Here is a 15,483-nt window from a genome sequence, read left to right as displayed (position 1 = left end):
TTTGTAGGGCTTATTGCCTAATGTGCCCTCGTTGTATCAAATACACAGGTTGACTTTGGGTTGTCCATCTTGTTTTATTCTTATTTGGCTTTTCCATACTGATTTGGGATGACTGAATGGCTTACTAGGCCATTTCAGAGGCCAGTTAAGAGTCAGCTAAACTAATGTGGATCTGAGGTGACAAAAAGGCCAGACTAGGTAAGGCTGGCAGAATGCCTTCTCTAAAGGATATTAGTGAACCAGGTAAGTTATACAACAATCTGATAGTTCCATGGTCACTCTTAATGAGACTAGCTTTCTATTGCAAATTTTTTTGATTAATTAATTTTAAATTCCCCAACTTTCTTGGTGGAATTTAAACTCATGTTTTTTTTAATTCATTCGTGGGACATGGGCATCATTAGCTGGCCAGCATTTATTGCCCATCCCTAATTGCCCTTGAACTGAGTGACTTGCTAGGCCATTTTGAAGGGCAGTTGAGAGTCAACCACATTGCTGTGTCTCTGGAGTCGCATGTAGACCAGACTGGGTAAGGACGGCAGATTTCCTTCCCTAAAGGATATTAGTGAACCTGATGGGTTTTTCCGACAATCGACAATGGCTTCATAGTCATCGGTATATTCTTAATTCCAGGTCTTTTTATTGAATGCAAATTTCAGCATCTGCCATGGCAGGATTCAAACCAGGGTCCCCAGAACATTAGCTGAGTTTCTGGTTTAATAGTCTAGCGACAATACCACTCGGCCATCACCTCCCCCATTAGTCTATGCTTCTGGGGTATTTGCCCAATAACAATACTATGTTGCTGCTTGTGTGATGAATATGAAAAGTGTGTTTGGAAGGTGCCCAAATAGTAACTACACGTTTCCAGCTTCTCAACAATGTTCTTGCTGTATACAAGACAATTCTCATTACTTCAGTGCTTGCCATTCTTTTCCTAGCCAATACTTTTACATTCTCTTTATACAGTGTGTTGAAGATTGCAAGAATCTGTTTCTACATGGCCCAGAAGATTGTGAACACCTAATGATTGGATACTAGCTTCACATGCTCCTTTTCATTTTTCGTGGCATGTCACTTCTTACCAGGTTCATTTCTATCAGATACAACCCTGGACTGGGAGAAATTTGATTTACAGATCCTCACAAAGGATTGCTTGCTGAACTGTGTGTCTTACCTGGTTTAAAGCCAAATGTCCTGTCATGTGCTTTTAAATCAAAAGCACCTTTGATTTAATGTCTGTTAATTAAACAAAATTGTTCGAAGAGAATGAAGATAAATCGTTTTATTTAATTATAGTCTAATCTTGTTCCAGAAATATCATGTGTAACTTCCTTTGCTGTGATTGTTTCATTACTCAAGGCAACTTGCAATATTTAGAGTTGTCACCATCCCTTTTTACTTTCCTCTCTATGGACCTTCTCAGCCCTCCTTCTTTCTCATCTCTCTCACCATTGACATGAGTACAGGCAAGAGAGCTGTTCTGATGGAACTATCCAGTAGATGGAGTGCAAGAACAATTTGCAGTGACTTACACGAGCATTTTTTGTGTGTTTTCTCTTTCTACTAATCTCTTGTGCACAAACCAGCTAATCTCTGCTACTCCCTGGCAGCAGGAGGATCAGAAACTTGGTTGTGCAGAAAATGATGCACACAAATGGTATCTTGCGTTTATGTAACTATTTCTCTTTCCATTTAACTACATTTTGAAATTTGCCTTTAATCCAGTAATACTATTTGTACTAAAATAAATGTTTCCATGTCTCTGGACTACAGAATCTTGCACAAAGGAAATTATCAGTACAACTCTATTGCACATCTATACCTTACTAGGATGTCTTCCTGAAGACATCTTTGTTGCAGTATACATGTAGATTGTGGGAGTGTGGCTGATTTTTGAACGTTCCTTATTGCTCTTGAGAGGTTATCAAAATAAGTTGTTTTTATAGGTTGCTCAGTTGTCTTTACTGCATCTTTCACTTCTACTATGCTGAAGTTAACCCATTTGAGCTGAGAACAAGAGGCTGCTTGTACTTCTTTGCCATAAGCCCTGTTCAGTATTGTTTTGGAATTGAGTAAATAATGTTATTTCAAGTGTGCATGAAGTATTCATACTGCAGGTCCAATTATAACCATCTTGGATTGTTGAATTAGATGGTTGTACAATGCTATTAATGTTGACTGTTTTGTTTCCTGCAGGACTACGTATCAAACAGGAGCTGGTAACCAGTTACCCTCAAGTGGTGGTGGTTCGAGTTCCCACTCCTTCAGTGCAGAATGATAGTGACATCACTCTATTGCGGCACCTGGAAAAGATGGGCTGTCGCCTGGCCAACCGCCCTCAGGCCATATTGCACTGCATCAACAAGTTCTGGACGTTCCAGGAGTTAGCCGGTCACGGAATACCACTGCCTGATACTTTCTCTTATGGTATGTACAAATGGATGTGAAGGATCCTTTTGCAACTTTTGAATCTTTAGCAATATTTTATATTTGTGGAATTTGGTAGTCAAATAAAAACACAATACCCTCTGACAAAGTAATTGTATTTGGTGCAAGTTAGCCTATGCAACTTCAAGTTGTAGCTTTCTTTGGCACTTGCAATAGTTACTACTCATAATTGTTACATGTACAGCTGTAAACCTACAGTTGAAAAATAAAGTGAGACAATTATCAATTGTGTTTCCTTACCATCCTTGATCTTGGTGTCTTTTTTCTTGTGGGCACTCGATGTCCCTGAAAATGAACAAATTGCCAGGATGGATAGTTGAGACCAGAAATATTGGACTTGTTTTAAGAAATTATTGGGGATGGTAACGGATGGGGTCAGTATTCTGGAACAATAAGATAAAATGTGTCTAGGTTTTGGCTCAACTTGTATCTATTAATTTTCTGCTTATCTTTTGGCGGGAGGTGGAGAGGAGGGAAAAAGATTGTTTTCTCTTTGCAAACAGCCAAATTGGGAAAATAGGGACTGAAACATTCATAGCCCTGTTCCTGTTTATCTAATAACCTAGAAACTCTTTTTTTTTACAACAGGTGGTCACGAAAATTTTGCAAAAATGATTGATGAAGCTGAGCCTTTGGGTTATCCAGTAGTAGTTAAAAATACGCGAGGTCATCGAGGTATAAATTCTTTCTCATTTTACAGTTAAGTACTGATTATAGTGAAGCCACACAAAATCAAATTTAAATCAGCAGTCTTTATTATCACTCTTGTTAACTAGAAATCAAAGTAGTGAAGGATGGCGTGACCTCTGCTCTGCAATGAGGTAGCTGATCTCATCTGTGATAGCAGTTGAGGCACTATATATAGTTGGTCAGTTCGCTCATTATTAGGTGGGATGAAATGGGGGAGATGCAGGGAGGGATGTGGGAAGAGATTTGATGTGGAATCAGCGAGACCTTTGCTCCTGATTACAATCCACTGACTACTAATGATAAACATGAATGTTTGCATTTGGGTAAAGGCATGCTCAGCTGAGATCCTGCCTCCCCCTGGTGATCAAATAACCCATTGATGTGCTCACTGTGCAAGATTGCATAGTAAGAATAGCTCCCTTGATGAGGTACCGGAGGATGCCTGGTACTCAGTGGAATGGCAAGAATCAGCTTTTCAAGGGGAGCAGCAAAGGGAAAATACTAGCAGGGATTAAAATCATTTATTCAAATAGATAATTGAATTTGTATAAAAATATCACAGAGTAAAATAGTGTGTTGTTTTGTGTTTTAATGTCATGTATATCAAGGACAATGCTTCATTGTTTATTGCCTGAGAAGAAATAGCATATATTGTGGCATAACAGGAGTTTTGACTGTATGTTGTCCTCTTCAGGGAAGGCGGTGTTCCTGGCACGGGACAAGCATCATTTGTCTGACTTATCTCACCTGATCCGACATGATGCCCCGTACCTTTTCCAGAAGTACGTGAAGGAATCTCATGGGAAGGATATCCGCGTGGTCATGGTGGGAGGCCGTGTGATTGGTGCAATGCTGCGCTGCTCCACTGATGGCAGAATGCAAAGCAACTGCTCACTAGGTGAGATTTTGCACTTTGTGGGTAATATTTGATGATTTGTGGCTCCCCCAGTGACATCATTGGTAAAGGCTGTGTGTAACTCAGCTATATGCACCATATAGATGGACCATATCTCAAAGTCTGCAGATGGTACCAAGTTGGGTGAGAGGATGAACTGTGACGAGGATGCAGAGATCCATCAGCATGATCTGGGCAGGTTGGGTGAATGGGCAAATCAAAGGCAGATGCAGTATAATTTGGATAAGTGTGAGTTATTCACTTTGGAAGCAAAAACAAGAAGGCAGATTACTACCTGAATGGCTGTAAATTGAGAGAGGGGCGTGTGCAGTGGGATCTGGGTGTCCTTGTGCACCAGTTGTTGAAGGTAAGCATGCAGGTGCAGCAGGCGGTAAAGAAGGCAAATGGCATGTTGGCCTTCATTGTGAGAGGTTTCATGTACAGGAGCAAGAATGTGTTGTTGCAATTATACAGGGCCTTGTGAGGCCGCACCTGGAATATTGAGTGCAGTTTTGGTCTCCTTTCCTGGGGAAGGATGTTCTTGCTCTCGAGGGAGAGCAGCGAAGGTTTACCAGGCTGATTGCGGGGATGGCGGGACTGATGTATGAGGAGAGATTGACTAGATTAGGATTGTTGTCGCTGGAGTTCAGACGAGTGAGGGGGGGAATCTCATAGGGACATATAAAATTCTAACAGGACTAGACAGGGTAGATGCGGGGAGGACATTCCCGATGGTGGGGGAGTCCAGAACCAGGGATCACAGTCTGAGGATTTGGGATAGACCATATAGGACGGAGGTGAGGAGACATTTCTTCACCCAAAGATGAGATTGTGGAATTAATTACCACAGCAAGTAATTGATGTCTAAGCATTGAATGTATTCAAGAGGCAGCTGGGTATAGCACTTGGGGCGAATGGGATCAAAAGTTATGGGGAGAAAGCAGGATTAGGCTATTGAGTTGGACAATCAGCCTTGATCATGGTGAATGGCGGAGCAGGCTCGAAGGGCCGAATGGCCTCCTTCTGCTTCTATCTTCTATGTTTCTATAGGTCCCAGTTCTGAGCTCTGGTCTGGTGTTGGACAATTGGGAGTGATGGAGCTGGATTAGGGAGCAAGTGGGGAGTGGCGGGGGGTGAGTTTTGGAATTAAAGTTGGGTCTGTAACTGGAGGGAGTCTACTCACTTTAATTGTGCTTTAAATGACCTAGGAGGGTTTCCTGATTATACTGGGCATCACATCAAAGATGTGTCTTCTGAAGCTGTAATATTAAATAATTCCTCCTTCGACTGCTCTATGATCTCCAAATCAGAAAACTTTATTTTTTAAAGAAGTAACTTATTTGAGGAGTAAGCTTATCATATATTGGATCTTGTTAATCCAAACTAGCTAGGAACAACCCACAGTTCAGGTTAACTATTTGGAGTAACGTGTTTATTTATAGTACCTATAACTGTTTTTCTATTTTGCAATTATTTTGCAGATTTATTATGTCTTAAATGTACTCCATAAATACAAATTCCAAAATAATAGGAGGTGGTCTTTCCAATTTAACTGTTTTCAATACTGATCTGTGCAAATTAACAGTATATAGATAACTGGTGTTGTGCCTTTCTAAGAACTGTTCTATTCTAAATTGAAGAACAAAGAACAGTACAGCGCAGGAACAGGCCCTTTGGCCCACCAAGTCTGTGCCGACACAGATGCCACTCTAATCTAATATTTTCTTGCCTCTACGTGGTCCACATCCCTCTATTCCCTGCCTTTTCATGTATCTATCCAGTTGCTTCTTGAACGTTGTTAAAAAATCTGCTTCCACCACCACCTCCGGCAGCGAGTTCCAGGCTTTCACCGATATAAAATATTGTGGATGCTTGAAATTAACTAAAAACAGAAATACTTAGCAGATCTGGCAGCATCTGTGGAGACATAACTAACAATGCATGGAGATGATCCTTCATCAGAACTGGGAAAAAAATAGAAATAAGCAAGTGAGGGAGGAGAATGAAAAAGAGAGAAACTCTGTAATAGGGAGAAAAATGGGAAGGATGAAATGATAAAGGTGTTCATGATGCAGGACGAAAGGGACAGACAACAAGTAACAAAAGAGGACCTGTGAATAATAGTATGATGAACAACTGTAATCCAAACCAAAGGAAAAATTAGAGTAAAACTGAAACCTGTAAAGAAAAGTGAAACAAAATTGGGGACAGAAGTTATGATCTAATATTATTGAACTTGATGTTCAATCCAGAAGGTTGTAAAGTGTCCAGTCAAAAGATGAAGTGTTGACCCATGAGCTTGCATTGAGCTTCGCTGAAGCACTGTGTGGGAGGCTGAGGACAGGATGGTCAGTGTGAAAACACAGAAGAATTAAATTGACAAGTGATTGGAAGCTAGGGGTTGTTTTTGAGACTGAATGGAGCTGTTCCACAAAGTGGTCACCCTTTCTGCGTTTGGTTACTCCAGTATGGAGCAGACCACATTGGTCAGCAAATACATTGTATTAAATTGAAATATGTACAAGTAAATCACTGTTTCACCTGGAAGAAGTGTTTGGGACCTTGGATGGTGAGGAGAGAAAAAGTAGAATGGGCAAAAGTGATATCTTAATTGTTTCCATGTAAATTTGGTTAATTACACTGGATTTGGTTACCAAGATACAGTGCATGAATATCACATTCGAGCACAATTAAAATTACTTAATTTTATTAAATGAATCTCTAGTGTTCAGGCTTTATTTCTTGTAGAGATTTTGGCTGGCATTTTCCAGCCCCTGCTGTTGGCAGGATCTCACAGTCCCACTTAAGTCAGTGGTAATTTGCATGGCTCACCTGTCCTGCCACTGGGGAACCTGCAGCAGGGGTCAACTTTGGTGGGACAGGAACAACCTGCCAAGGGGAAGGGCTGGAAAATCCCATCCATTGGTCCCACCCCTGAATTTTTTTTTTAAAAGGTTAATTCTGCCATTTTACAAGGATTATTGTATGGTTGGATTATCAGGTGTTTTTCCTGTACCATTTAAGGCCTTCATTTGTGAAGGTTGAACATCCTCCAGTGAAAACTGATACTGCTGCTGTATTTTGATTCAATGAAGTGATCTGACTGTATAATCATTAGAACCCAGATCTCAGGAGCTTGGATTCAAACTGGAAAAGCATTTCTGCCTCCTCTCAAATGAAGACAGTTCAATGTGTTGCTTGATTAAAATCCAAGTGTTTGACTACTTGGTGACCAAAGGTAACATTTGTTAGGCACCAGATCAGAAACTCCAAGGTATGTTATGAAATTAGATAGACCCAAACTATTTTTGATTTTGGCATTAGTATGAGAATAAGGTGTTTCACTCCAGATGTGAGTCTATTGACCCACTAGGAAGCTTTTATTAAAACAAACTAACAATACAGTTTTACTCTAGCAAAAGGTTTAGCATAATTTTTACTAATGGAAATACTTAAACATTACAAGGTACAATTCTTAACTGCTAGCTTATCTCTATTAGTTCCAATTCAAGCAATATTCCTTAGACGTAAATTCCTCTTCAAAATCAGTTAGCAATCAACAGGCTTACGCGCTGGTAAGTGGGAGGCTAGTCCTCAAACCTCCAGAACACCTCTGGAAAGAGATACCTATTTTCTAGCAGGTACTAAACTGCAGTCTCCAGAGAGAGAGAAAAAAGATCTGCTTCTTGCAGACCCAAGCAGAACCTGCCTGCTTGTCTCTCTAAGTCTAGATCCTCCCATTAGCACTTGATTCTCTCTTGTCAATCAACCTAATTAAACCCTACCCGAATACCCAGAGGACAACCTAAAAAAATAAACAAAACTGTATTAGCTCAGATTAAAACAAACACCCCAATAACTAGGATCAATTATTCTTCTGAATTCTTAGAATGTGGGTTGCCTGGAGCAGACAGATCGGCACTGTAAACCAGAGTTGAATTTTAACACATCCTTCACAAGAACCATGATATAAATCCTTTTCTTAAAGGCACAGTTTAATCACACATTGGACAGTGTGTATGAAGTTACTAGTGGTCAAAGGGAAAATCCTCCGGTAATTAGAATCGTGGCAGATGCAAGGAAAAATACTTGTAGATTATTAGGTGGTAATTGTCAGAGCCCTAGGATATTATTACAAGATTTCTGCAGGGAAGTATCCTCAGCATAAATTTCTTCAGGTGCTTCATAATTGACCTTCATTCTTGTCATAATGCCATTGAAGTGGGGCTGTTTGTTGATAATTCTAGTGTTCAGTTCAACTCTCCTGATAAAGAAGCCCATACCAATGGTTGTGTATGTGATGTCTGTCTCATTAAGACAGCACTGCAGAAGTGAGCCACCTGACTTGAGGAACCAATGGGAATGAAGAGTGAGTGATCACCCCAGAGGTTGGAGTCCTCTCGCAGGCAGAATCATGCGGCAGTCATGTAGTTAACATCATAAAGACCAGAGTACGACTCCAGGGCAGCCGAGAGCCGAAGCTCCTGTAAATAGTCTCTTATCAATAAAAACCACCTGTTCCAAACAAAGCCTGAAATATCTGGACAATGCTAGAGTGCCACAGCATCACACTAACCTACATCAGGTTCTGGACAAGGTCCAAGGTCGGTCTGACAAGAGCAGGTAATATTTGTTTCTTATAAATTCTAGGTTGTAGCCATCTCCAGAAAGAAAACAGTTAACACTGCTGCATCACAGCACCAGGGACCCAGGTTCGATTCCTGCCTTGGGTCACTGTCTGTGCGGAGTCTGCATGTTCTCCCTGGGTCTGCGTGGATTTCCTCCAGGTGCTCCAGTTTTCTCCCACAGTCCGAAAGGCGGGATGGTTAGGTGCATTGGCCATGCTAAATTCTCGCTCAGTGTACCCGAATAGGCGCAGGAGTGTGGCGACTAGGAGATTTTCACAGTAACTTCATTGTAGTGTTAATGTTAGCCTACTAGTGACACTAATAAATAACCTTAACTTAAAACTTTAAACAAAAAGGTCAAACCACTTCCCTCTGATCTTCAGTGGCATCATTATCAGCAGGTTGGGAGCCACCAAGAACCAAACCCGAACCTGGTCAGCCATGTCAGCACCATAGCTATAAGAGTAGGACAGAACCTCTAATTAGTGGCTCACCTCCTGATCACACAAAAGTCTTTCCACCATCTATAAGGCTCCAATCAAGTTTGTGGTAGATAAGCCCACCCAAATGTATAGATACAGCTGCATATAATAATAGCCATGATGTGGAGATGCCGGCGTTGGACTGGGGTGAACACACTAAGAGCTTTTTAACAACACCAGGTTAAAGTCCCAACAGGTTTATTTGGTGGCAAATACCATTTGCTTTCGGAGCGCTGCTCCTTCGTCAGATGGAGTGGAAATGTGCTCTCAAACAGGGCACAGAGACACAAAATCAAGTTACAGAATACTGATTAGAATGCGAATCCCTACAGCCAACCAGATCTTAAGGATACAGACAATGTGGGTGGAGGGAGCATTAAGCACAGGTTAAAGAGATGTGTATTGTCTCCAGACAGGACAGCCAGCAAGTCCAGGAGGCAAGCTGTGGGGGTTACTGATAATGTGACATAAATCCAACATCTAATAATCAACATCTAATAAATCCAACATCAAATCCAACATTTAACCTGTGCTTAATGCTCCCTCCACTCCCTCCCTCCACCAATCCTTCCACTTCCTCATCCAGGTCATTTATAAAAATCACAAAGAGCAAGGGTCCCAGAACAGATCCCTGGGGCACTCCACTGGTGACCGACCTCCATGCTGAAAAAGACCCATCTACAACCACTCTTTTTGCCTTCTGTGGGCAAGCCAGTTCTGAATCCACAAGGCAATGTCCCCTTGTATCCCATGCCCCTTCACTTTCTCAATAAGCCTTGCATGGGGCACCTTATTAAACGCCTTGCTGAAATCCATATAAACTACATCTACCACTCTTCCCTTGTCTATGCGTCTAGTTACATCTTCAAAAACTTCAATTAGGCTCGTAAGGCATGATCTGCCTTGGACAAAGCCGTGCTGGCTACTTCTGATCATACTATTCCTCTCCAGATGTTCATAAATCCTGCCTCTCAGGATCTTCTCGATCAACTTACCAACCACTGAGGTTAAAGTCACTGGTCTATAATTTCCTGGGCTATCTCTTCTCCCTTTCTTAAATAACGGAACCACATCCGCAATCCTCCAATCCTCCGGAACCTCTCCCGTCTCCATTGATGACGCAAAGATCATCGCCAGATGCTCAGCAATCTCTTCCCTCGCCTCCCACAGTAACCTGGGGTACATCCCATCCGGTCCCGGCAATTTAGTTAACTTGATGCTTTTCAAAAACTCCAACACATCCTCTTTCCTAATGTCCACATGCTCAATCTTCTCAGTCCACTGCAAGTCTGCACTGCAACTACCAAGATCCTTTTCCACTGTGAATACTGAAGTAAAGTATTCATTGAGTACCTCTGCTGTTTCTACCGGTTCTATACAGACTTTCCCACCGTCACATTTGATAGGTCCTACTCCTTCACATCTTATCTTCTTGCTCTTAACATACTTGTAGAATGCCTTGGGGTTTTCCTTTATCCTGTCTGCCAAGGCCTTCTCATGACCCCTTCTTGCTCTTCTAATTTCCCTCAAGTTCCTTCCTACTAGTCGTATACTCTTCTAGATTTCTAACATTACCTAGCTCCCTGAACCTTTTGTAGGCTTTTCTTTTCTTGACTAAATTCATTACAGCTTGCGTGCACCATGGTTCCTGTAACCTACCATAACTCCCCTGTTTCATTGGAACGTTGCTGTGCAGAGCTCCAGACAAATTTTCCTTGAAAATTTGCCACATTTCTTCTGTACATTTCCCTGAGAAAACCTCCTTCCAATTTATGCCTCTAATTTCCTGCCTAATAGCCTCATAATTACCCTTACTCCAAATAAACACTTTCCTAGCTTGACTGATCCTATCTCTCTCCAATGCTAATGTAAAGGAGACAGAGTTATGATCACTATCCCCAAAATGCTCTCCCACTGAGAGATCTGACACCTGCCCAGGTTCATTCCCTAATACCAAATCAAGTACCGACTCTCCTCTTGTAGGCTTATCCACATACTGTGTCAGGAAGCCCTCCTGAACACGCCTAACAAACTCCTCTCCATCTAAACCCCTTACCCTAGGGATATTCCAATCGATATTTGGGAAATTAAAATCTCCCATCACGACCACTCTGTTATTATCACATCTCTCCAGGATCTGCTCCTCCACATTCCTGCTACTATTGGGCGGCCTATAGAAAACACCCAGTAAAGTTATTGACCCCTTCCTGTTGCGAACCTCCACCCACAGAGATTCCTTAGACAATCCCTCTGTGGCGTCCATCTTTTCTACAGCCGTGACACTATCCCTGATCAACAGTGCCACTCCCCCACCTCTTTTGCCTCCTTCCCTGTCCCTCCTGAAACATCTGAAACCCGGCACTTGAAGTATCCAGTCCTGTCCCTGAGATAACCAAGTCTCTGTAATGGCCACCACATCACACTTCCAAGTAGTGATCCACGCTCTAAGCTCATCCATTTTGTTCACTACACTCGTTGCGTTAAAATAAACGCATCTCAACTCTTCGGTCTGAGCACTCCCCATCTCCGTCACCTGTGTATCCTCCCTCTCACACTGTCTACAAGCCCCTTTTATTTTTAAGCTCTCCCAGTCACCTCATTTTGATTCCCACCCCCCAACCATTCTAGTTTAAACACTCCCCAGTAGCCTTAGAAAACCTTCCCGCCAGGATATTGGTCCTCCTGGGATTTAAGTGAAACCCGTCCTTTTTGTACAGGTCGCACCTGCCCCTAAAGGGGTCCCAATGATCCAGGAACCTGAATCCCTGCCCCCTGCTCCAATCCCTCAGCCACGCATTTATTCTCCACCTTATTCCATTCCTTCCCTCACTGTCTCGTGGCACAGGCAGCAATCCCGAGATTACTACCTTTGCGTTCCTTCTTCTTAACTCCCTACTTAACTTCCTATATTCTCCTTTCATAACCCCTTCCCCTTTCCTGCCTATGTCAGTGGTACCAGTATGCACCATGACCTCGGGCTCCTCTCCCTCCCACTTCAGGATTTCTTGGATACGGTCAGAAACATCCCTGATCCCGGCACCAGGGAGGCAAACCACCATCCGCGTTTCTCGACTTCCTCCACAGAAACACCTGTCTGACCCCCTCACTGTAGAGTCCCCTATCACCACTGCCTTCCTCCTCCTTTCCTTAACCTTCTGTGCTACAAGGCCGGACTCCGCGCCGGAGGCACGACCACTGCTGCTTCCACCAGGTTGTCCATCCCAACAGTACTCAAACAAGAGTACTTATTTTTAAGGGGCACAACCACTGGGGTACTCTCTACCACTTGACTTTTCCCTTTCCTGACTGTGACCCACACGCCTGCTTCTTTTGGCCCCGGTGTGACCACCTGCCTATAACTCCTATCTATCACCTCCTCGTTTTCCCTGACCAGATGAATGTCCTCGAGCTGCAGCTCCAGTTCCCTAACCCAGTCCCTTAGGAGCCACAGCTCGATGCACCCAGCGCAGATATGCACTTCTGGGAGGCTAGGAGACTCCACGACCTGCCACATCCTGCACTGAGAACAGCAAACTGGCTTCACATTCATAATGCCTCTTTTCCTCAGATTCCACAGGGAAAGAACTAAGATTTAAAAGTTGAAAAACAAAATCTAAATAACAAAAACAAAATCTAAAAAACAAAAACAAAATCTAAGCAGGCCGCCAGTGCTGCAATTAAACCAAAAGGCTGGCTTACAAACTGCAGAGAACATGATTTTAAAAAACATTTCTTAAAGGTACAGTAGTGTCACAGTAAGGATTTTGAGTTCTTGTTTCCCAGCAAAGGTTCCAGGTCAGGTTTCCTGGGTGTTGCATAGAAATCTTAATTAATCATTTTGGAAGACTACCTGTTATTTTACTTCTATTCCTTCTCTCTATATTGCACTAAAAATAATTTTCAATTTTCTTGCAAGTTCTAAACTGGTGCTGTTTTTTTCTGTGTTTCACAGGAGGTGTTGGTGTGATGCATCAGCTGAGTGAGCAGGGCAAACAGCTGGCAATCCAGGTCTCCAATATCTTGGGCATGGATGTGTGCGGTATCGATCTGCTCAGGAAAGATGACGGTTCTTTTGTAGTGTGTGAAGCCAATGCAAATGTGGGTTTCAGGGCCTTTGATAAAGCTTGCAATCTGGATGTAAGTGGTATCATAGCGGACTACGCCCTGTCGTTGCTGCCAAGCAGACTGACCAGAAAGATGTCGCTTCTTTCTGTAGTTTCAAGTGCCAGTGAAACAAGTGAGCCAGAGGTGGGGGCTTCAGTCAGTGCCATCCCAGAGAGTGTGTTCACCATGAGTGTGGGATCAAGCTCTAGTGAGAGTGACCCTGAAATAGTGGAGGTCAGGGATTCTGACACTGCTCCTTCCATGCAGACTGTACTGCCTGAGTCAGGCTACAACATGAACAATCTCATAAACACTGAAATGAAACTATTGAGTGAGTGAGGCTGGGAAACCTCTACTAATAGGTATAACAAACAGGGCAGCTTTTCTAGCTGCACTGTAGATAAAAGGGTAAAAGAATTGATGGACAGGACATTTAATGGTTAATATGAGAATAAATTATATCAAATTTGGGTTTGTTGAATAACCCTGAATGACATTATAGCCATTAACTCACTCCTGGGCAATGGGTTATTTAGCCTCAATGTCACTGGGGCCAGGGCAGGGGTTGCAGTTAGGTACTGATAAACTTACTTCAATAACACAATAATACAACTTCAGTTGCTTCGTTAAAAGGCATTGCCTCGGCAAAAAAAAAAAGTAGTCCATATCAGAAAAAGAAAGACTGGTTAATGTTATGGAGGAGACCCTTTATCAGTCCCTGTTAGGAAACGTACAGCCTCTGCTTGACATCTTCCTGTGGTACCATGGTTGAAGTCAGGAACATGCTGCATTTGGAATCAATATCAATGAACTGTGCCTCCATACTATTTTCACTTCCTTAGAATAGCTGTTTCATACATTCCTTATATATTATCTGCTACAGCAGCAGTGTTATTTGCTAAAGTTGGTGTCTACTTCACAGGATTTTAATATTTTTAAGGAATTTTGGTGAGAACCGTTTGAATTGATGAGCAAAAAACACATTTTTATTCTGGAGCATGTGGTAACTCACAAGCTGGGATGTTTTAGCTGATCCTAGGCCAAAAGTGCAAGAATGAAGGAATTGGAGAACATCAATTAAAATTCCAGCACATATCAAAAAATGACACAAGCCAAGATTTAAATTCTTATCTCTTCCTTTCCCTCCTAAAGATATCTTTGGGCAGTGATATTAAAATGCCAATTAGAAAATAAACAAACATCCATCAAAAGTAATTTGAGAGAAAATCTAATCATTAGAACCTGGATGATTAGTCACTTAATATTTTCAGCTGTTTTTGGAATTTGGCACATGAGGCTGCCTCGGCTAGGTTAATGGATATAAGATGTATACTGAGACGATGTGATCATCAACATGTAGTTTCTTTGCATTTGAAGGTGAATTAGATATTCTTCCCAGCTCAAAATTTGGCTGTAACATTGATGAAATCTTTCAGTTGATGTAATTGACAAAATATAGTTTTTCTCAGATTTGTGATTGCATGGAAACAATCCCAGACATAACGTATTTATTTCCCCAATATTTCTGTTACATATTCTAGCCCATAGATACTACAGAAGTCATTTTGACTCATGAACAACCAAGTTGGTTTATGTTGTAAATGTTTTGATTTGTTGCCACTGTATGTTGCCCCCCCCCCCCCCCCACCCCATTTCCATTGGCCCTGTTATAATTTTACTTATACTAATGCTACATTACAACAACCAAAGAAAGATGAAGGCCATTTGTCCTATTGAAGCTTGTCCCTAGCATCCTGACTCTTCATATTTAGCATCATTGCTAAGCCTGAAATACGTTTGGAGGATCTCTGCTCTTTCATCAGCTGGTTTTTGCAGAAGCTTTTGATCCAGTTTTTCAAGTGAAGTGCAAAATTATTATTCCTGGGGATTAACTGTAAATCAGTAAGAATTTTGAAAATTATTGTCATTTGATGTGATTCAGAGTAGAAAATGTTTATATGCTGGATATTGCTAGACAGGTGAAATCTGCAAAGTATGGAATGTATAGGGTTTGATCTGTGCTCTTTTTGACTTTGCAGAAGCTCGCTGCAGCCTCTCACAATATGCTGAGCCTCTCTTTTAAAAAAAAAGTAGTGTTCTGTATTTACAAGAAGGTAGTGTCTGTATTTACAAGTTGTATCTCCCAGAATGATGGACACAGCATCTGTTTTATTTTTTTTTCCTTTTAAACATTTCAGTATATTTCCTAATTTTTATAATTGTTGGTGGCTTT

The 15,483-nt window shown here is 41.8% G+C and overlaps 1 protein-coding gene across 1 annotated transcript in view; it reads left to right on the top strand.

The window, feature by feature from the left end:
• rimkla (ribosomal modification protein rimK-like family member A) overlaps window positions 1–13,896 on the top strand; it is a 61,637-nt gene extending 47,741 nt beyond the window's left edge. Inside the window, exons 2-5 of the mRNA XM_078238546.1 lie at window positions 2,200–2,430; window positions 3,040–3,126; window positions 3,836–4,039; window positions 13,099–13,896. Coding sequence (XP_078094672.1) covers window positions 2,200–2,430; window positions 3,040–3,126; window positions 3,836–4,039; window positions 13,099–13,589 — 1,013 coding nt within the window. The 3' untranslated portion in view covers window positions 13,590–13,896. The remainder of the gene's footprint in view (window positions 1–2,199; window positions 2,431–3,039; window positions 3,127–3,835; window positions 4,040–13,098) is intronic.
• The last annotated feature ends 1,587 nt before the right edge of the window (window positions 13,897–15,483 follow it).

This window comes from Mustelus asterias, chromosome 22 (genome assembly GCF_964213995.1).
Source record: "Mustelus asterias chromosome 22, sMusAst1.hap1.1, whole genome shotgun sequence".
Lineage (NCBI taxonomy): Eukaryota > Metazoa > Chordata > Chondrichthyes > Carcharhiniformes > Triakidae > Mustelus > Mustelus asterias.
The sequence above is the reverse complement of the archived record's forward strand: the minus strand, read 5'-3'. Positions and strand labels throughout refer to the sequence as shown.